A 23,822-nucleotide genomic window follows, 5' to 3' on the forward strand; every position below is an offset into this window, starting at 1 on the left:
AATGAAGAAATTTTCTGATTTGCAGCAATTGGGTTCTCTTTCCATGTTTGTAAGAATATAAATATTTTATAAGTTTTGTGGTATAGTACCTGAACAGGTAGCATGCAAAATACTTTACACAAATACGAGAGAAACATACACCTTCCCCAGCATTCCAGTAACGAGAGTGAAGATGGGATGCAAAAGCAACAACACAAAAGCCTTTTTCCCAATAAACATCACCATCAGCAGCAATAATGCTACAGAAGTGAAAGATACCACATTGCGTGCCTACAGAGCATTGATTTCTGAATACCTCTCATTATGTCAGAGACTTCACACTTAGACTTGCATTCGGCTTCAGTCTTAAACCTGTTTCCATTGCCTTGGCAACCACCATAAACAAACTGCTGACATCTTTTCTGTTCAGCATCATAATGCCAACGCAACATAGCACCTAGGCACGGACCCATATCCTTCGGAAGAGCACAAATATCCATTACTGCTGAAACAAAGTTTGTAACACAGCAAGGCAGAATATTTAATATGAGGATATGTCTCCTGGATGCCTGGAAAGAAAGTTATATAAATCCTATACCTCTGTTATAATACATGAAAAAATTTAAAATTGTCTACAACTATGTGTAGCAGCTTATCTCAGCTACATTAGTAATTTTTTTACTGAGACGTCTTGAACATATTCTATGATGAATTTACTTACCCCTACTTCGCCCAGGTTGCAAACACTGTTGATGACAAGCTGCTTCAGTGAGGAAGTTATTTCTGTTTCCTTTACAGCCACCATATGCAAATTCTTCACAAACACCATCTTCTCTGTTGAAGAACCACCTTCGGTAATTACCCTTACACGGACCTTCGTCTTTTGGTTGCTCACATGCATCTATCATTAAAAAATAAAAAATTCTGTAGGTTTGGATGGGATACCCTTGAAAGTCATTAAATAGTAGGACATCCACTATCTTTAATAATTAAGCAGAATAAGAATGTTTCACATATGCAGTAAAATAAGTAGGAGTTAACTCACTGCTCAAAAAGGGTCATGAAGAGATATGAGAAACTATTGCTTTATCTCTCTTTTGCCAGTTTTGTCAAAAGTATTCGGAGAAGCTGCTGCTCCCCAAATATGTAATTTTATTACAAGCCATGGGATTATTTCATATAAAAAATTTGGTTTCAAAATTTTGTGGATATCATGAATAATTTTGTTGTAGTTATAGGAATCTTTTGTGCCTTATGAAGGTCTCTTATTTCATAAACCACATTGTTAATCCATATAGTAGATAAAGATGGAATGAAGGGCAATGCTTATGGGCTTATTCTGTACAGTGCACCTGGCAATAGTTTGTAACTGCTAAATATGTACAGGAATTGGATATACCTCCCAAATTCCTCCCCCCTCTCTCTCTCTCTCTGTCCATCTTCTCCTCACCCCTCTCTTCATCCATCTCTTTCTCCTTCCGTCTCTGTGCATCACCTCCTCCCCTCCTCTCTCTGTCCATTTCATTCAACCCACCCCGTTTCATGTCCTCTAATCCCTCTCTCTGACACTGAGCCTTGTTTACTGCTATTGCAAACAAAGTCACTTAAAAAGAATGGGTAAATGGGTTGGGAACATTGGTACAAGGGATACGAGAGAGAAATCTCTCCAGATGTTGGATATGTCAGGACAGTAGCTTCAGTGTAAGTATTTTATATAGTCTCAGTCTGCAAATGAGTAGTATTACAAAGTTTTGCACAATTTATGTTCCATAGTAGTATTCTAATTGTAAGCCAATAAACCATAAATACACCTTTTCTGTTTTCTGTAAAACTGACAGAAAAAAATCAGCATGTTGTTGTGTATCCTTTTTTTCTTTTTCTTTTTTTTAAAAAAAAAAAAAAGAAGAAGCTGACATTTGACTGTGTATTACTGTATTTATCTTCTGTACTATCTAGGTTTTGGCTTTTATGCCATTATCAAGTTCAGTGCTAAAAAGTTCTTAGACCATTAACACATTATATCTGTTATGGCAGTCCTAAGCAGGTAACAATGTGTTAAGCGTCTAATAACTTTCAGCATTTTACTCAATAATAGCATAAAAGAAAAAATCTAGACAGCACAGAAGGTAAATACAATAACACACAGTCAAATAGCAGTTTATTCTTTCGAAAAATATTGGATGACTGTGGCTCAGCGCCACCAAAAACATTTTAACAATTTCTGTTTGAAATTACATATAAGATGTGTGAGGAATATAATGAGACTGACAACACTGCAACCGATCTGGCAAGGCTGTGTTGTTCTAATTGTGTAGACCAGTGTGTTCACCCCTTCCAGATGCTCAAACTGAGTTTCAGCTCCATACAGTCATCATGTGATTTTTTTTGATGCCACCAAATTTTGTGTTAAACTGTGGGAATCCACAAGCATGACATCTGAAAATTTGAAACGTGCCTATGGGGAACATTTGTTATCAAGAGTACAAGTTGTCCACTGGCACAAATCATTTCTGGAAGGCCCAGGGAGACCTTCAACTTCAAAAACCAATGAAAATGTTGAACATGTGCATGCTCATGTGAGATTGTTCCTCCATGAAAAACTATCAACCAAGCATTTCACAAAGATGTTCTCGAAAGGCTCAAGAAAAGGGCGATTCGAGTGAGACTGAACACTGCACACAAGTGACAACGCCCCCTGCCACATGGCCACTTCCATCGCAGAATTTTTGACCTCAAAAGGCATTCCTGTTGCACCACAACCCCCCTGTTCATCTGATCTGAGTCCTTGTGACCTTTTTCTTTTCGCAAAACTGAAAAAAAGTCTTAAAAGGATGTCATTCTGGGTCTCTGGAGGACATTCAAAAGAATGTGACTGACATGTTAAAGGCCCTAACATTTGATGCTTTCCAGAGCTGCTACCAAGGCTGGGAACAATGGCTCTGCCAGTGTATAGCTGCCGAAGGGAACTACTTTGAAGAGGACAATACTGTTGTTTGAAAAAATAAAAAACTTGGTAGATAAAAAATCAGTCTCATTACTTTTCTCACACACCTCATGTAAGGAGAAAGAATATATATATATATATATATATATATATATATATATATATATATATATATATATATATATATATATATAACAGAGGGAAACATTCCACGTGGAAAAAATATATCTAAAAAGAAAGATGATGAGACTTACCAAACAAAAGCGCTGGCAGGTCGATAGACACACAAACAAACACAAATATACACACAAAATTCAAGCTTTCGCAACAAACTGTTGCCTCATCAGGAAAGAGGGAAGGAGAGGGAAAGACGAAAGGATGTGGGTTTTAAGGGAGAGGGTAAGGAGTCATTCCAATCCCGGGAGCGGAAAGACTTACCTTAGGGGGAAAAAAGGACAGGTATACACTCGCACACACACACATATCCATCCACACATACAGACACAAGCAGACATATTTAAAGACCAATATATATATATATATATATATATATATATATGAGAAACAATTTGTTTAATGGTTTACATGCTTTGCTATCACAGTTGAAGCTGAGCTGCAAGAAAGAAAACAAAACTGCACATTTGCACAGCACAACACAGTATTTTCTTTCTCATAAACAGAAAACCTGTGGATTGTCATACAAAAAATATGTAGCCTATGTCTGTCTGAACATTCATTAGAGTATCAGTAGAAATCTGAAGTAAATTGGTCAAGAACTTTTTGAGATTTTTGTCGAAAATGTTTACCCTTCACAAATTAAACATATATTTATACATCATAAATATGTAGCCTATGTCTGTCCCAGTGTTCATTAGAGTGTTGCGTAAAACTTTGAAGTAAATTAGTCAAATAGTCCATTGGCAACTACATTAAACAATCTGTCTTTATATAGATGAGACAAAGAATAACTGCCTATTCATTAAAAGTAAATTATGCTTAGAATTGCATAAGGTTCCCCTCAATGATCTATTCTCTATTAATGATTTGCTGAACAACAAAAACTCTCCACCAGTTTTGTCTGCAGATAACACTCCTATATTAACTGAAAATCATAATAATTTCTGTGTGGCATATGAAGCCCTTCCAGTGCAACCTCTGCTGAATAGTGTCAAGTGTTTCCACAATATTTTCAAGGTAGTCAGTTACAAAATTAGTTGTTAATGTCATGTGGAAACTATTGTCATTAATGCAATTGCACACAAATCTTAAAGCAGTTCTGATGGAAAACAAGCATAGACAGTGATAGAAGTCAAGGTATAAAAGGCATTGCGGCAAGGGATTATGCTAATGTTCATTAAACAGTTTCACTCAAATCTAATGAGGAAGAAAAACAACTTCTGATGGTCAAATTTGATTCCATCATCTAAAGTTTGGACTTATACCATCATCAAGGAAGAAGACACTCAAACTAAACATGATAATAGCAACACATAAGGAACAGTGAATATTAAAAAAATATTACACTGTCCATCCTGCTGTCCCAGATTGGTCCCCTAGATTTTAACTTGTTTAACTGTTACTGAATTCTTTAGGAACACAACACCTTTAAAGAATCGATACACACCATGGATATTGTAGAACTGCTGGTTATGTTTCTTCATTGCTCACTGATGCACTGTTCAGTACACCTAAGTGCTATATACTTTCATTTCTTTAACGAGAAACATTATGGTGTAATGAAATCTGTGTACATATATCACAGTTTAAAATTTTGTTAGAGAAATGACAATTTTAAACTACAACAACACTAATATGAGGTGTGGCAATAAAGAAACTGGATTCATGCTCTAACACTTTATTGAAAAAACTTAAACGTAACTGAAATGTTGTGCCCTTCAATGTGGTCCCCTCTCTGATCCCTGCACCACTTCATGCGAATTTTCATTGTTGGAAGCAGTGCTGCAAGTCTTTTTCTGTTATGTTGCTGACGAGGGTCATAGCATTTTCCTTCACTTCATCCATAGACACAAACCTGGTTCCTCCAAGTGCAGACTTCAGTTTTAGGAAGTGAAAGAAGTCGCATGATGCTAGGTCAGGTGAATGGGGTGGACGTTCCATCACTGGAATGTTGTTTTTCACCAAAAATCTCTTCACAGACATTGCACTTGGGGCCAGAACGTTATCCTGACAAGGAATCCATGAGCGATTCTTCCACAGATGTGGTCTCCTTCGTCACGAACATTCACAGAGGGTTTTCAGAACAGTTACATAATAAACTTGATTGAGAGTCTGACCTACAGCCACCCAGTCAATGTAGATAATCTGTTGGACATTGAAGAAAACAATCATCCTTTTTTTAAATTTTGACTTGCTCCTGTGGACTTTCTTCTTCCTAGGGGATTGTGGGCTCTTCCACTGCATGGATTGTCACTTAGTATCTGGATTGTATTGGAATATCCATGTCTCATCACACGTAATTACTTTGCTGAGGTAATCAGGGTCATTTTCAACATTTTCAAGCGTGTCAGCACAGCAGTCTACTCGATGTTGCTTTTGCTCGCTTGAGAGGATTGTTGGCACCACTTTAGCACAAACCTTTGTCATGCCCAGATCATCATGCAGAATCTGTCTAACAGTTTCCTAACTGAACAATGGAAAATCCAGGCTGGAATGTAACAATATTATGAGAAGGAAAGTTGCTACTCACCAAATAGCAGAGATGCCGAGTTGCAGATAGGCACAACAGAAAGACTCTCACAGTTATAGCTTTCGGCCATTAAGGCCTTCGTCAACAGTAGACACACATAGGCACATGCACTCATGCTGTGTTTGCATGAGTGTGTGTGCATGTGCATATGTGTCTCTATTGTTGATGAAAGCCTTAATGGTCAAAAGTTATAATTGTAAGAGTCCTTTTGTTGTGCCTGTCTGCAGCGCAGCATCTCTGCTATTTGGTGAGTAGCAACTTTCCTTCTCATAATATAGTTTCCTTATAGATGCAGACAAGTTCTGAAATTGCTCGAATGCTCAGGTGGCAGCCTCCTTGAACAATTCTATTGACCTTCTTCACATTCTCGCCAGTTTTCAAAGTGGAAGGACGTCTTCAACATCTTCCCTACCATCCATGAACCTCTTAACCCACTCAAAAACAAACACACCACTGATCATCATAAACTTGTTTCTCAAATTGTAAGTTTCTGTGGCAGATTTTCCAAGTTTTGTGAGGAATTTTATGTTAGCACATTGTTCCACTTTAGAGTGTACCATAATTCTGACAGAGTTCAGACACAAGACTCGTTTCTAGGAAGGTTTATAGCCAGACTAACCACCACAGCAGTGCGAAATTTTATATGTATGTCAGGGAGAGTTCCAAGATTATTTTGCCACTCTTCTCTTTGTCATCAATAAAATCAGAAATATGCACAACAACCAGTCTGGTTTCTTTATTGCCACACCTCATATTACTTTCCTAACAGAGAAAAGAAATTTTTGCAGTATCTTACCAATGGTATCAGGGAGCACACAAAGTGCCTCACATTCCTCTTGAGTTTGGAATTTGTTGTTGTTACCCAAACAACCTCCATAAATGAACTGACCACACTGCTTTCTTTCAGAATCATAATACCAAGTTGGATAGTAGCCTTCACATGGACCTGCTATCTTAGGTAGGTAACATGCTTCTGCAATCATAAAATATACTTATTACTGGTACAGTAGATTGGCTAAATTAACAATAAACAGTTCTCAGTTTAACCATCTTCAAAAAACAACCTGTCAACAACTCAGAAACTGATTGGAAAAAGAGAGAGAGAGAGAGATAACTGATAAATAATTAATGCTAGAAAGGCATTTTCTGAAGAAAATAGCACTAAAAAAAGACAAATCAAACATTTTTAAAATATGTTCTGTGCCTGATCAGCCCATCAACACTGCTGTCTGTTTATTCTGATAGCACAGTTACTACGACTTTGCCCTTACTAGATGTGAATGCAACAGTGAATTTTGATTTGGCATTGTAACCGAGTTACAACTGTACTTCTCTTTTATTTTTCCAAGCTGCCATCTGAATATGTATTTTAGATGAGCCACCTCTTTTGCCCCACTAAGTAATATTAGAACATTAATTATCTACCTTATAGTCACAGTCATTAGAGTCATACATTATCATTACACTATTTTTAAAAAAAGGCTAACTGTACCATTGGCAGGGACATAACTGGCTATACTAAACAAGTGTCTGTTCAACTTATTTAGGAAGAGTGTATACACACAGACACAGACACAGACACACACACACACACACACACACACACACACACACACACACACACACAAATCATAATACATAAACTGAAATAATGTTATATTCACTGTGGTTATCTGCATACTATAGTTAATCATGTCTCATGTTAAGTTTTGGCTGACTAGGTACACAAATCCAGATCACACAACACACTGTACATGCTGTAACATGTAATAGTTTTCAAAACACTTAAGTGACACTCATTGTGACATAATTGTGACAGTTGCTGATGTTTTGCACTGATCTGTGAACTACATATTTTAACATTTTTGGTACTTCTGAACTGTAATGACCCAAGGGAGGGATTTGTTTGTGTGATCACAGAAACTCAGTATTGTTATCAATGATCTTCCTGCTGCTACTTACTAAACAGGAAGCTGCGTAACAAAAACCTCAAGACGTATTTTGTAATGGTGTGTTCAGTATTCACTGAGATACAAACAGGTAATCAACAAAGAAAAAATGTATTTATAAATCAATGTGTTGGTACTTTAGTGGTATAGAATAACATTTTGTGGCTTATTATAAGTTTTTGCTTTATTTTGAATTTTTTTTTTGTAAATCCATAAACTAATTATGTTGAGCAAGAACTCACCAGTACAGAATGCTTCAGTGTTTAGAGAACATAAATTTTCAATTTATGTATGAAATAAAAAATATCCACAGAAAATTGAGATTGTAAATGACTGAATGAAATTAAAAACTGATGGAAACAAATGAAACCAAATGTAGAATTGTCAATGGAGACAAATGTATGAATTTGAATTCTGAGCAGTACTGTTTTGTAACAGAAAATATATTTCTTCAAGGTGAAGGGAAAAAAGTATCTTGCAAAAATATTTCAAAATAGTAAAGTTAATTGTGATTAACCTTATAATAATTGAAATCTATGATCTTGTCGTTAAGCATTTATGGATGATACAGTGGCAGAGGTGACAATGGACTTTGTGGAGACTGATGTGAAGAGCTGATTGTTTTTTCCTTGCACACTTGTCAAGTAAAATATTTTGTAAGAATACCTGAATCACCACACCCTGTTAACAAAATAAGTAGCAAAATGGATTCACAATTTTCCATAATTTAACATAAATTTTATCATCACTGGCATAACATGCTATGTTTTTTCATAAGCCATTAATATACATCAACTTAATGTAGTGCCATTTAAATTATTGTTTTTCATATTTTAGGTGGGATGAGAATGTTAAAACTTCTGTGTCCTGCTTCTGGGCTTCAGTTCTCATTTATTCCCAAGAAATGCATAACAAATATTCTGATTATTCAATGAGTTTTGAAACTCCTCTGAAACATTACTAGTATCATAAAAATTGTGTGAAATCTGGACATCCTGTGTACATACCTTAAATATTATAAAGTGATGTAAACTCTACAAACCTTATAATCTATGAAATTTTAACGTCTTAAATTACAACTGAAACTCCCAAAATACAAATATTAGCATTGTTTTTAGAAATAGATAGTTCACTACCTCTTCCAGGAGGTTCAACACAGATATTCTTGCATTCTTCTTGTGTTTTGAATCTGTTGTCATTGCCTTCACAGCCACCATACCAAAACCGTGAACAACCTCCATATTCAGTGTCAAAGAACCACTTGACAGTAAAATCTCGACATGAGCCTCGGGACTTTGGTAATGTACAGATTTCTGTAATAAAAGCAAAACCTTTAATCCTGAAACAAGATGTTAATAGCAAAATGTGCAATAAAACATAATGCCAACAGTCACAAATGCAACAGCCAGTCCTGTGTATAACAAAGGAAAGAACAGTATTATCTTCGCTAATGAGTAAGTTTTGGGAAGAAATAAGGAAGAAATACAATGAAATCGCTTGATTTTTGTATGGAAACAGGAACAAAATAACAGATGGATTATGTTAGGGTGATCTGTGTCACTTTACCCCTTTGCAGTATCTAATTTCATTTAAGTATACTGAAACTGCTCAGGTGTAATGATTACATATTTTCACATTGCCACATAGCAGTTAAAACATGTAAGTGGCAACAGTGCTGCAGCTACACAAAAGTGAATTCTGTTGCATGAACACTTGTTGTTAAGAGGTAATTTGTACAGACTAGATCAATTCCTCAGGCCTCCACAATGAAAGTGTTAGATATTGTATGGATAAATGAATAAGAATGTTTTATTTTATATATGACAGCAATCAAGAAAACATTGATAGGGGCAAATAAATGTAATAAATAATTATCATTTGTTTTTATGTATGCATCTAATATACATCCTCAACTTTTCAATATTTATAGCTGTCAAAAGATTTTGATGGACTGTAAATAATGGAAGGAGTAAGGGTAACAACTCACCGTATAGTTGAGACAGTGAGTGGCTGATCGGCAGGTAAATAAGACTGAAAATATTGCTGAACTTTTGACTACAGAATAAACATACTGACACATTCACATGGCTACACTGTCCCAGATGACTACATTGTACCAGCTGTGGAGCACATCATTGTGCAGCACACACAACTCCCCCTGCCTATACCAGAGTGAGCTCACTGGCACCACATTCATACTCTGTGTGTTTGCTGACCTCTCACCTCTCATATTGTGTACATGCTGCACCAGTGCAATGTAGTTGGCCAGGAGAATGTAGCCATGTAGGCACTTGTTGATACTGTAGTTATCTCTGAAAAAGGACATTATCTGAAAGCTCACCTAGATTTTCAATCTTATCTATGTGCCTATCAACCACTTAGTACCCTTACCTTACCTTTACAACAAGTTATTACATTTACTCTTTATGTTGTTTAAATTCCAATATTTAAGTTGAGAAGGAGTTTAGAAAATGGGCCACAAAGCAAGGATATGTAGGTCTCTGCAAATAGTTTCTTCTTTTTCTGAATTTCTCCTTGAAATGTACAAAGACTTTGTTTAACCCAACACGGTGGAATTCCCAATACAGGTGATGGTATCACATACAATACAGTGAAGTACTCTTAGCTTTTGTCACAGGTTCTTTCTTTGAGGAGAAAGGAGGGTTCAGGCCACTCAGAACCATAAAAAGGAAAAGATGCAAGGTGAAGGCAATATATATCAGACAAAGTATGAAGTCCAAGAAAGCACATCTGTAGCCATGCTCAATACAAAAATAACAAATGGGAGTTATAGAATGAGAAGTAAAGAATGATGTACATTTTGCCAGCTATGGGGATTGAATATATGATAGTGGGTGCATGGAGTGGAAATGGCTATATGGGTAGGGGTGGTTGTCTGGGAATATTGTATGGGTTGCCAAGGAAGTTGTGAAGGTGTGGAGGGTAATGAAATGCAACTCTGGATGATGCGAGCGCTATATCAAGGGAATGATGATTTGATTTCTGCACTTGACTGAAAGAAGTTGTAGCCTTAACTAAACAAACACTGTTTTTAGCCTTGTTTCACAATTTATTATTAATGTTATTGCACAACCTATATTTTGGGTTATAAGCCCATTTGCACTTGAAAATGGGCTTATAACCTGAACCGGAGGTTGTGCAGTAACATTAATAATAAATTGTGAAACAAGGCTAAAAACAGTTTGTTTTAGTTAATTTATAATGTTTCACTAAGAACCCACAGTTGATTCAATTAAAATGAGTTGTAGCCTTAGTTGGGTAATCTATGGAGGCTTGGGTGGTGCTGAGTAATTAATGGGGTGTTGAAAGCAGAGACTTCACTGCTAGGAGGAGAAGCCCTCTTTGTTTGCAGATAAGGTCAGAGAGTTAGTAGTGAGAACGGAAAACCTGGGAAAACATGTTCATATATGTGTTACTGAGTTTGGTGCTGGGATGATTTTTATCCTAATGTTTATTCTGTAATATGTCACATATTTAAAATCATATATAAGTCTCTTTCCATTTGGTGGAACTTACATTTTTCAGACATCATAATGTGGTATTACACTAAATAGCCTTTTTGTGTACATTTCATATTTAAATGCTAATATCAATAAGTTGTATTTATATAATTATCTTTCCTGTTGAGCTGAGCTAATGTGAAGTTATCAAGTTTCTAGTTTTGCAAGATCATAAAAAACATGGCATTTTGATGAGTGTTATTTGTATAATTTTCTGGCAATATTTCAAAGTGAAGTCTATGTCATCTTTATGTAGGTGGTATCAGGGAGCAGTCTGACCCCTTTAGGTGTCTCAGGGCAGAGCAGGAGGGGAGAGAGAGGGGACTGAGGCTATACTGAAATTCCAAAGTAGTCGGTCAGGCTCCACCTCATATGCTATCTGTGCATCACTAGGCTAGGTGTACTCAAAGGGAATTGGGGCAGTAACAGAGTCTGAACACAGCTCATTTCATGGCCTAGGCCACTGTTTATGAAGCAATGATTGATCTTAATTTCAATGTTCTCCTTTATTATGCTGTCCCAAAGGCCACTGGCCCTGCATGGCACAATATTCCATTCTAAATCCATTACATGACCATTGTTCAAGCAGTGTTGAAAAATGTCTGTCAAATGCACCACAGCTCATGCTCACATTGAATATTGCATACATCAGGCATGTACAGTCCTACTGGATATCTCATCTCCAGTGGTTAGAATATATTTTTGATGCCGCATCTCTTCAGAATCATTATCATCTTGATTATTACAGGTTCCTATAAAGGGCAAGAAATGCTGATAATTTTAAACCTTCATGCATTACTTTGGAGTTGTATGTTGTTTGCTTTTTCCTTCCTAATTTGTGTGTTACTGTATCCATTTCTCTGAAAGACCTTACTCAGGTGTTGCAGTTCAGGTTTCCCTGGACATTTATGGCCTAAAAGTTCAGTGGACCAAGGTCCTCAGGAGTGGAAATTAATTCAATGAATCCATATTTATATGCATCTAGCTGCCACCACTGAGCTCACTAAAGTATTACCTTGAGAACTATGGTTGACAAGAGTTTACACAGACTATGTACACTGATCTTTGCTACAGTGAAAAACTTCTACTAACAACATTATCCTCAGATCTTCCTATTCTATCATGCATCTTTGGCTCTCAGGGAAGGAACAGTCTGCTATTATAGCTTGGAATTAGGTATCTTATGTTTTGTGTTTTTGTCAACAAATTACTATTTTATATGCCTGTGGAAGTAGAGGTTTTAGCTCTGTCAGATGTTTAAGAAATTTAATAGTTACAAACTATACTAAAAGTATCTTTCTCTTATATTATGTATGTGTCTTTAGAAGCAATATTGTAATCAGACACCAGTCCAAGGCAATGAACCAACTAATGCCACTTGTATACTCAACACAAAATTGTCATGGGCAACCAACACAAATCATGAAATATGAATTACAACAATTAACTGTCTCACATATCCTAATTTTGTCCAAAAATCATGCAACTGTGTGATTTGATCTGAAATTTATGTGTCAGTTGTGAACACTTTGGAAAGAAAGTTTACTATAACTAATTTTGTATGAAAATGTCAGAAGAAAAATGCAAATGAGTAGAGCAAGAAGAATAAGGGAAAAAAGAATTAAAAAAGAAAGAAGCAAAATTCCCACACAGTTTGATCATATGATGCCAAAAGCTGAAGCTTTGAATACTGCTTGTATTATTTTACAGGAGATGAACTCATTGAAGACAGAGATATAGTGCTAGAAGACATATATAAGGATTATAATTTAAGTGGTAATCAGCCACAAGTATGGCTTATAAAGATAGCAGAAGACATATATTTCATGAAGACTAAGCCTACAAGACTGTGAGTTTCAAATGTAATAATACTAAGAGACAACAGGCTATTCTACATTTAGTGGGTGAGGATAGTCACTAAATGGTCACAAGCATTAACCAGAACTTTTTGTTGTGGTGTTCATGTGACTTAATATGCAGTTTCCATCATTACCCTCATATTTGCCAAATTTCTGTTAATGGTGGCTCCCCACTATCAGAATTCATGTAAATATTACCCTATTGCATTCATCATCTCCACTTCAATGAAACTGCAGCCTCAGTTCTGCTAAATGCAATGCACCATTTTTATTACTGATATCTTCTTTCTGCCACCACTTCAAACTGAGTGAGAAACAAATTTTAAGGAGTTTGGTTTCTCATTTAACTTATATTTTTAATCCTGTCTTAATTATATGTGTAACAAAACTACAGTCAGTCAGATCTTATATTAGCCTTCTTTTCATAATACATAACCCATAATTTTGTGAAAAGGAAAATTGCTAATCACCATATAGCGGAGATGCCGAGTCACAGATAGGCACAACAAAAAGACAGTCATAAATATAGCTCACGCAAATGCAACTCACACACACGACTGCAGTCATGTGGCCTTAGTTTCCCCGAGACTGCAGTCATGTGTGTGTGAGTTGTGTTTGTGTGAGTTTTGTATGTATGTGTTTTTTGCCTAATTTTGATGAAGGCCTTACTGGTAAAAAGCTATATTTGTGTCAGTCTTTTTGTTGTGCCTATCTGTGACTCAGCATCTCCGTTATATGGTGAGCAGCAAATTCACATTCCATCTTGGATTTTCGATTGTTTGATGACCTGTAATTTTACATTTTTGTTACTTATTGTACACCGAGACAGTGACTCTTCATTATTCATTACATCAGATGTGTGTATTGAACAAAACATTAGAAAAATGACACACCTGAGGCAATAATGGGTGCATCTTCACATCCCTCAAACTTTTCTCCTTCAGCTTCTGACACCCCATCAGGACAACAGCCATACTTTGAAGCTTCACATCCACAGCCTTCTTTGTTTGGACCAGCTGCTGGGGTCTTATCATCTGAGCAGCAACCAAATTCTGTGTTTTCACACCCGCAACCTGTAATACACAATGATTAAAAGTAAATCCTGTATTTTAATGGCAAATTTGCTCATGAATATGTTAACAGTGGCATTTGCATGCATATGTCCACTATTTCAAAAGCTTGGGATGTGGGAGGGTGGATGGGAGGTAAGGTTGGGGAGCATAATGGAAACAACAAAAGATTCCAACATTTGGCATAGCAGCATTATCAGGTTGGACCCGTAACATTAATGCACTGATACTCAACACTACATAGGTTAGTAATACATATCAGCTTTTAGTATTTGTATAAAACATAAACAGTAACACTTGATCATTCTATAACAAAGGACATATTTAACTAACAGCACCCACAACCATAGCCAAGGTGCCTACATAAGAAGTTTTCATGCCATTATAGTGAGGGCACGTACTTTGTTGATGGTGATCTGTCCATCAGCCCTTTCTGATTAGATGCCTGAGCTTATCCCTCATAGTCTTCTCGCCAACCATACAGTACAACTCTTTCTTTCTTTTACTAATGATTTAGTCTCCTGAAGTGTTTGTTTGAATTTATTACATTTCACCTGATATGTTTAACAATATGATCAAGAAATATTGATGTTACTGTTGAACTGTATTTACTTGCATTTTTGTACTTGAAATGTGAAAGGTCTGACTAAAAAGATGAAAGAACAACAATGGAAATGGAGATGGGACCAATAGAGCACATGAATATATGTTTTTTACTCAATCACTCAAAAATTGTGCCATAAAGTAAGTGAGCAGAATCATTATCATAACAAAGACATTTAAATGTAATATTAACCCTTTTTGGGGGGAGTTTGGAAGTATGTTGATGGTTAGTGTGCATAATAGGTGTAAAACAAAGTGTAGGACTATAGACAGATGCTGAACAAAAATCATTTGGCTGTCAAGAGAGCAATATGTGAAGCCTTCAGTGTCTACTGTGGCACAATATGTCAAATGACCTTCGATAAAACCCAAAGAAATTCTCATCCTACGCAAAGGCTATTAGTGGCATAAAAGGTAGTTCCAATCACTTGTGAATGACACAGGAACTAAAATTGAGGGCAGCAAAGCAAAAGCTGGAAATTTTAACTCCATTTTCAGATGATCCTTTACAAAGAAAAACCCAAGAGAATTTAATCCTTGTACCACTGAAGAGATGAGTGAAATAAGTGTCTGTGTCAGTGGTGTTGAGAAACAGCTGAAATCTTTAAAACTGAACAAAGTTCCGGGGGCCCAATGGAATTCATCTCAGATTACATCTGTATTTGTGGCTGAGTTAGCCCCTCCTCTAACTATAATCTGTCACAGATCCCTCAAATTAAAAATCATGCCCAATTGTTGGAAGAAAGCACATGTCACATCTGTTTACAAGAAGGGTAGTAGAAGTGATTCACAAAACTGCTGTCCATTATCCTTGATAAAGATTTGCTGTGGAACCTTAGAACATATTTTGAGCTCAAACATAATGAGGCATCTTGAACAGAATGACCTTCTCCATGTCAACCAGCATGGATTCTGAGAACATCAATCCCGCAAAAACCAACTCGTACTTTTCTCACGTGGCATACTGAAAGCTTCGGATCAAGGAAGTCAGGTAAATGCAGCATTTCTTGATTTCCAAAAAGTGTTTTACTCAGTACCATACCTATGCTTATTGTCAAAAATATGGTCATATAGGGTATCAAGCAGAATTTATGATTTGCTAGAGGACTTTTTGGCAGGGTGGATGCAGCATGTTATCTTGCTGTTCATTTTGTATATTAATGATCTTGCAGACAATATTGATAGTAGCCACAGACTTTTTGCAGGTGACACAGTTATCTATAGCAAAGTCCTGTCTGAAAGAACCTGCAAAAATCTAAGTCAGAGCTTGATAAGATTTCAACGTGCTGCAAAGATTGGCAACTTACTTTAAATGGTTAGAAATGTAATACTGTGCACTTCACAAAATGTTACTTTTGGGACAAGTTAGGAAGTAAAAATGTGCATTTTACATCAGTGTAATAAAGCTAAATGACTTAACATTATAAAATATTATAGTACAGCTATAATATTTCATAATGTTAATCAGATTATAACCTTATAGACCCCACATTAGTTTTAAAGGTTTCTATGCAGATGCACTTCAGTGGAGTAGGATTTCCAAAAAAAAGAAAAACAGAGTTCTTTAGTTTTGTCTTAAACTCTAACATATGATTTGGCAGGTTATTGAATAAATATTATCTAAGATCTTTCAATACTAACATTAAGCCCTTGAAATATTTTTAGGGGTTGGTTTTGGTCCTCATATTATATTCATGCTTTTCACATTCTTTTAAGGAAAGAGATATAGTAGCAAACACAAAGCATATCACTAAACAGTGAAACGGATGCCAAAAAATAATTTTTTAGAGGTCTCTACAGCATGCTCTAGAACTAACACCAGGTACAGTTCTTATGACACATTTTTGCTTTCTAAAAATATTATCCCTGTGCATTAAGTTTCCACAAAAATTATTTTTGATCCATCACTGAATAGAAATATGCAGAAAAAACTAGTTTCTTCTTTTTTAATACCCTGTTGAAGTAGATTTGCAAACTGCAGGAAGTACTGAATTGTATTTACTGGAAGATGTTAAAAGTTAATGACAATTCATTTGCACTGAACCATCTGGTTATGTTTTCACACATTTTATTAAATGTCTTTTCAGTTAGAGGCCTGGTACTAATTTTTGTTTCTACATTTGAATTGCCTGAAAAAAGTACCAACTTCATATCTTCTGGTAATACAACAGGAGACCATTTATGTATCTCAGAAACAACAGAAAACACAAAATAAAGTACTGACTATTTCAGAATCTAAGTGCCCATCATTATGTGATCAACATGCAACTTGTGGTGACATCAGCTACTGTGCAATTAGCCAGCTCAAGAGACAAAAGATGAATTGCTGATTTGGCAGATAGAAGGTAATATAAATATAGAGTTTTGTTCATTATGCTTTGTATTTACATTGATCAAGATTTAGTGTGCAGTAAAGTTATGGACTGAGTACTCATCATATCCACAATTTATTTATTTATTGTCATTAAAATACCCTTATTAGAGACCCCAATGTTACTCACTGAAGGGGAGATTCAGGACTGAGATGTTTTCTTCTTTTGTGATAATGACGGATGTGATATCACCAGAGACTGATACCAAAGTGGGGCAAACCATGTCTCCAGCTGTGTCACACCATGCACCCACTGACATAAATTGACAAGACACATATTCCATGATCAATTTTAATCACATCAAATTTCCGCCATTCTGATCTAATCACTAACTGATGCGGCTGGCACACATAGAGTACATCTTTCAACAATGTGGAGTGTGTACTTATAATGACAAGTATATAACCACAGTTGCACATTTAGAATGAGCAGTGATGCAAGAAATATAAGATGTTCTAATGCAACATTGCTACATGTCATTAAAGAAGCTCGTTCAATGCTATATATTGTCACTGGAGCTTTGGCTGCAGAAAGGTTATAATGATGAACAGCTAGCCCACAGTTTCCCATCTCAAATGTTGCAAGCCTTACTTACTTCAACTGCCCTGATCTGTTGCCTGAACAGTTGCTATGCAGTTGCTATACCAGTTGGTATTCATACAGTCATCGCAATGCATCAAAACCTATCACTGCAGTTGTTGGCAAAGAAGGCTGATGCAGTAGTGAACATCCTGGCCGAAGTACAACTGACAACGGTCATGGAAGGAGCGTTTAAGCAGCAAGCACTGCCACCAGCACCAAGAATGGTGCATTTGATGAGCATGGATGCACCAGAGCATGAGCAAAGAGTGGAACAATTAGAAGATCAAATCAAATGTCTGAGCTTGAAGCTATTGTCACAGCAGCACAAATTCTGATAACTCTATGATCCAACTCCTGAGGAGCAGACAGGACACCAGAAAGATGGTCAGTGTAGAACTGATATGATACTGACCAATGGTGCTGGTATTACAAAGGTTTTGGAGGTGCAGCTTGCCAGTGCACCAGCCCTTGCTGTTACTCAAAAGTTGTAAGCAGACATTAGAGGACACTGACATTTGTCATCAACAATGTGTGCATCCACAACTGAATGATGTACGATCACATCACCATTAAAAATTTCGTCATATATCTGGGTGCGAAGTGAGTGTACACCCAAACAACTGAGTATTGTACCTGCCACCTCAACACAGCATACACTGACCAAAGCAAACAATTCGTGCACTGGAACTGCTAGTGAACAGAAACTGACACTGGAGTTGGGTCTTCAATATGAGTCTACTTGGACATTTCTTATCACAAATATTGCCGACCCTATACTCAATGCAGATATTTTGTCTCATTTTCATCTGTAAGAAGATTTACTCAACTGTCAGTTAATCACAGTGAGCCACAGAGCCAGTCTGTCAACCATGTCATCCATCCTGTGTGGAAACCATTTGGGTGTGTCTCACTTGATGTTGACCACAGGTCCAAATTATTTTGGCCAACGGAAACTATTACTATAGTAAATGACAGCAGTCTTTTTGGCTGCATACTTCAAGAATTTCCGGTGCTCACTCATCTGACAGCCATTAATAGGAAATATCATCACTCAACGGTGCACCATATACACACATCACCTGGTCAATCTGTTGCAGCTCATCCAATATGCTTCTATCTCACAAACTCCTGGCAGTGCAAGCAGGCTCTGAGAAGCTGCTGAAAGCAAGTACTGTGACTAGATAAGATAGTTCAGGGGCATCCCTGCTACACATGTGTGAAAAAAAAGATGTCTCCTGGAGATTATACGTGGATTACAGGGCACTCAAGGCCTGCACAATTCCTGACCCTTAACCTGTGCCTCATTAGACTATTTCCAACAGTGTCATCAGCCATGCTCAGGTATTTGGTGTGGTCAATTGTACAAAGGCATTTCTGCAAATTCCAGTGGCATTGGAAGAAGTTCAGGAAACCACTGTAATAACATGTTTTGTGTTTCTCCAGTACAAATTTATGCCTTTTGATATAACAAATTCTGTGCAGATGTGACAACATTTAATGCATAAAGTGTCGCAAGGAATGCCATTCCTAATATGTTGATGGATGATATCGTCATATTTTCACCTACAAATGAGGAGCATATTACTAACCAGTGGCAGCTTTTTCAGTGCCTACAGGAGTATGGCATAGTCATTAATGTCACAAAGAGTGTTTTGGGCAAATGAGAGGTGCAATTTTTGGGATATGTAGTCTCATCAGCAATCGGTCATCACTTCCCAGGTGCTTGGCAGCAGTGTAAGATATGCCTTTGCCAAAAATCTGCAGAGGATTGCATAGATTTCTGGGAATGCTGAATTACTACTTGCAGCACTTTCCAGGGTTGACAAATCAACAGGCACCACTTACTATGCTGCTCTCAGACAAGAATACATTTGCTAATTGGAAGGTACCTTCGAGTTCGGCGAGTGACACTGCATCTCATAAAGTTAAGCAATATTTGGCAGAGTGGCACAGCTCACTTAACTGCAGGTTAGTGCTCCGTTTCCTCTAATGATACACTTGAGCCAAAATGCAATTGGTGCAGTACTGCAGCAGAGAGTGAACGACTGATGGCAACTGTTCACCTTTTACTTGCAGAATCTTACGCCGTGGTAGAGGAAATGGAGTGCTATATATATCACAAGTTGCTGGCAATCTACATGGTCATTAACCATTTTTGATTGTCTGTGGAAGGAAGACATTTTACAACTTTTACTGGCCACAAACCACTAACTTGTTTCTTCCAAGGCACAATGGATAATGGCCTCTGCAGCATTGTAGGCAAGCACAATATACACCACAATTTACAACTGATGTGAAAATCACACCTGAGGCAGAAACAACATTATCGCAGATTGTTTGTCACGGAATAGTGCCAGCCTACATGTTCTGCCATAGGTTAAGATAGTGGCCAAGCACCAAGAGGACACAGTGCCGCACAACTACTCCAAAGTGAACACACAAGCCTGCAACTGAAATGCATTTCCGATCGATATTGTGCCATGAGTCTCTTGTGCAACACATGCCAAGACAAACAACATCCATACATTTCTACAGAATTCTGACACATAGTTTTAAACTGGTTCATCCAGGGAACAAGGTTAGTGGTAAGCTAGGTGGTGTGGCAAGGAAGTCAGAAGTACTGCTGAGTGTCAGTGTGCCGCTGTCTCAATTGCCAGTGAGGTGAAATCGGTTGATATGCCTTCACACCAGTTGCACATTTTCCAACACTGAAAGCAAGATTTTCAATCACATATGTGGGCCTATCAGTTTAATAAGTCATGGCTGCAAAATACTAATGCGGATTCTTTACAAAGAAATGGAAAAACTAGTAGAAGCCACCTTTGGGAAGATCAGTTTGGATTCCGTAGAAATGTTGGAACATGTGAGGCAATACTGACCCTACGACTTATCTTAGAAGCTAGATTAAGAAAAGGCAAACCTACATTTCTAGCGTTTGTAGACTCGGAGAAAGCTTTTGACAATGTTGACTGGAATACTCTCTTTCAAATTCTGAAGGTGGCAGGGGTAAAATACAGGGAGCGAAAGGCTATTTACAATTTGTACAGAAACCAGATGGCAGTTATAAGAGTCGAGGGACATGAAAGGGGAGCAGTGGTTGGGAAGGGAGTGAGACAGGGTTGTAGTCTCTCCCCGATGTTATTCAATCTGTATATTGAGCAAGCAGTAAAGGAAACAAAAGAAAAATTCAGAGTAGGTATTAAAATCCATGGAGAAGAAATAAAAACTTTGAGGTTCGCTGATGACATTGCAATTCTGTCAGAGACAGCAAAGGACTTGGAAGAGCAGTTGAATGGAATGGATAGTGTCTTGAAAGGAGGGTATAAGATGAACATCCACAAAAGCAAAATGAGGATAATGGAATGTAGTCGAATTAAGTCAGGTGATGCTGAGGGAATTAGATTAGGAAATGAGACACTTAAAGTAGTAAAGGAATTTTGCTATTTGGGGAGCAAAATAAATGATGATGGTCAAAGTAGAGAAGATATAAAATGTAGACTGGCAATGGCAAGGAAAGCGTTTCTCAAGAAGAGAAATTTGTTAACATTGAGTATAGATTTAAGTGTCAGGAAGTCGTTTCTGAAAGTATTTGTATGGAGTGTAGCCATGTATGGAAGTGAAACATGGACAATAAATAGTTTGGACAAGAAGAGAATAGAAGCTTTTGAAATGTGGTGCTACAGAAGAATGCTGAAGATTAGATGGGTAGATCACATAACTAATGAGGAAGTATTGAATAGGATTGGGGAGAAGAGAAGTTTGTGGCACAACTTGACTAGAAGAAGGGATCGGTTGGTAGGACATGTGTTGAGGCATCAAGGGATCACCAATTTAGTATTGGAGGGCAGTGTGGAGGGTAAAAATCGTAGAGGGAGACCAAGAGATGAATACACTAAGCAAATTCAGAAGGATGTAGGTTGCAGTAGGTACTGGGAGATGAAGAAGCTTGCACAGGTTAGAGTAGCATGGAGAGCTGCATCAAACCAGTCTCAGGACTGAAGACGACAACAACAACAACATGTGGACATCATAGGACTGTTACTCTATTCTGGTGGTCACCACTATCTAGTTACTGTAGTGGATAGTTTTACATGGTGACCCAAAGATACTCCCATACGAGACATCTCCAACGAGGTGGTTGCAAAGGCATTGTTGCTAACGTGGTTTTTGAGCTCTGGCATTCCTCAAACCATTACGACTGACTGCAGATGCCAGTTTGTGTCACAGCTGGACATGCCAAAGACGGCAATGATGTGTTGCTCATCAGTGTGTATGGATGCCTTGCCAATGGCACTGTTAGACCCATGTACCTTAGTAAACAAGGATCTGCAATCTTTGCCAACCCAACTAGTGTAGGCAAACAGTTATGTGTGCTAGGCGTACTCATCGTACCAACACCACTTCAGCCAACTGTTCCAGAAACAGTGGCAAAGTTCACACAATGGTTCAGCTCCCAGATGAAATGTCAGTATGCAGGTCCTCCTGTCAGGATATGCTTACATCACACATGTCTGGCTCAAGAGATGACACTGTGCACCCACCACAAACTGGTCCCTAAAGAGTTCCCTCAAAAGAGAATAACACTTTCTAGACTAACCAGAACAGCAGGCACAAAACAGTCACCATAGGGTGACTAAAGCCTGCCTACCTCTAAAAAAAATGAACCTCTATAGCACAATCCCATCACTTTTCCACTGGCCTGCTCTGAGCCTACGATGAGGACTGATACTGCAGCCTCCCAGGAGACTCAAGAGCCCTGGACTATCCTGTCAGCTGCTGCCACAACACACATGCCCCCCCCCCCCCCCCCCCCCAAGCCAATCATCACAGCACAAGGGCTGGCTGACAGGTTAAGCACCAGTACCTCAATATTCCAGAAGCACTCAGCTTCAAAAGGGGGGATTACTGTGCAAGTAAGAGATGAAAGATGAATTGCTGGTTTGGCAGAGAGTATATATTATCAATGTAGAGTTGAGAAAGATGAATTGCTGGTTTGTCAGAGAGTATATATTATCAATGTAGAGTTTTGTTCATTATTCTTTGTATTTAGTAGTTGTAGTAGCTTTATTCATCCTGTAATTCTCTTTTTACAAGGATATAGGACATGTCAAAGTATTTACAAGTTTAAAAACAAAGATCATGTGACTTACCAAACGAAAGCGCTTGCACGTCGATAGACACACAAACAAATACAAACATACACACAAAATTCAAGCTTTCGCAACAAACTGTTGCCTCATCAGGAAAGAGGGAAGGAGAGGGAAAGACGAAAGGATGTGGGTTTTGAGGGAGAGGGTAAGGAGTCATTCCAACCCCGGGAGCGGAAAGACTTACCTTAGGGGGAAAAAAGGACAGGTATACACTCGCACACACACACATATCCATCCACACATATACACACACAAGCAGACATCTCACAAGCTTGCCATTGCTGAAAGTCCATATGATTCAGTGATCTTAGTGACTAAAAAAAAAAGATTTAGAAAAGGCAAATGAACAGGAAAATGCCCTAGCCTGGACCTATGGATCAGGTCTTAACTGGGCGATATCATCACCAATTAGTGAGACCACAAATGAGGTAGCACACTGGTGACAAACTGACACTTGCACAATAGAATTTGCACGTTGGCAATCTACACTGCATATGACTGCCCAGGTCACTTGCAGTAGTGATAAAACTGTAACCATGCTGCCAGCACATGGATTTGATGATCAAAATACTGTGTGAGCAACTGACAAAGATTCTCAGAATTTTCCAGGATGGTAGAGGGCTTGAAATTTTGGACAATTTCATACAATGCTGCACTGTTGGACAATAACAAGGCAGCCTTATCAAATGGATTGATGATGCACCTTACCTGGCAGTGTGGCAAGAATTGGTGCAGGTAATACTCCCACATTTCCATAGCCTTGCAAAAATAGTGAATGGTGTTTGGGGTGGTGTGGGGAGGGGGCAAATTTCTTAGCAGGTGCCTGGGTTCAGCATGGTGTATCTACAGAGCACTTCCACATTCTGTCTGAGCAGTTCCTGCATGTGCTCCTGCTGGAGCTTTTGTTGCTGCTCCTGGAGGTGCACCTGCTCCTTCCAACAATGCAAAAATGCTGGGTCCATGGTGGCCACAATTTAACACTATGAAAAAAAGGATGAGTGTCACATGGCGGCTAGTGTTGATATGCATAGTGTTCATGCGAAAAAAAGTGAAAATTACGCTGATAAAAACAGTGTGTGCATGAAT

At 37.8% G+C, this 23,822-nt stretch overlaps 1 protein-coding gene across 1 annotated transcript in view; it reads right to left on the reverse strand.

The window, feature by feature from the left end:
- Positions 1 to 23,822, reverse strand: part of LOC126260841 (papilin) — a 267,981-nt gene that overhangs the window by 119,465 nt on the left and 124,694 nt on the right. Inside the window, exons 20-24 of the mRNA XM_049958243.1 lie at positions 13,853 to 14,032; positions 8,716 to 8,892; positions 6,427 to 6,603; positions 701 to 880; positions 296 to 481 (exon numbers count right to left, since the gene is read on the reverse strand). Of these exons, the coding sequence (XP_049814200.1) occupies positions 296 to 481; positions 701 to 880; positions 6,427 to 6,603; positions 8,716 to 8,892; positions 13,853 to 14,032 (900 nt within the window). The remainder of the gene's footprint in view (positions 1 to 295; positions 482 to 700; positions 881 to 6,426; positions 6,604 to 8,715; positions 8,893 to 13,852; positions 14,033 to 23,822) is intronic.

This window comes from Schistocerca nitens, chromosome 5, assembly GCF_023898315.1.
Source record: "Schistocerca nitens isolate TAMUIC-IGC-003100 chromosome 5, iqSchNite1.1, whole genome shotgun sequence".
Lineage (NCBI taxonomy): Eukaryota > Metazoa > Arthropoda > Insecta > Orthoptera > Acrididae > Schistocerca > Schistocerca nitens.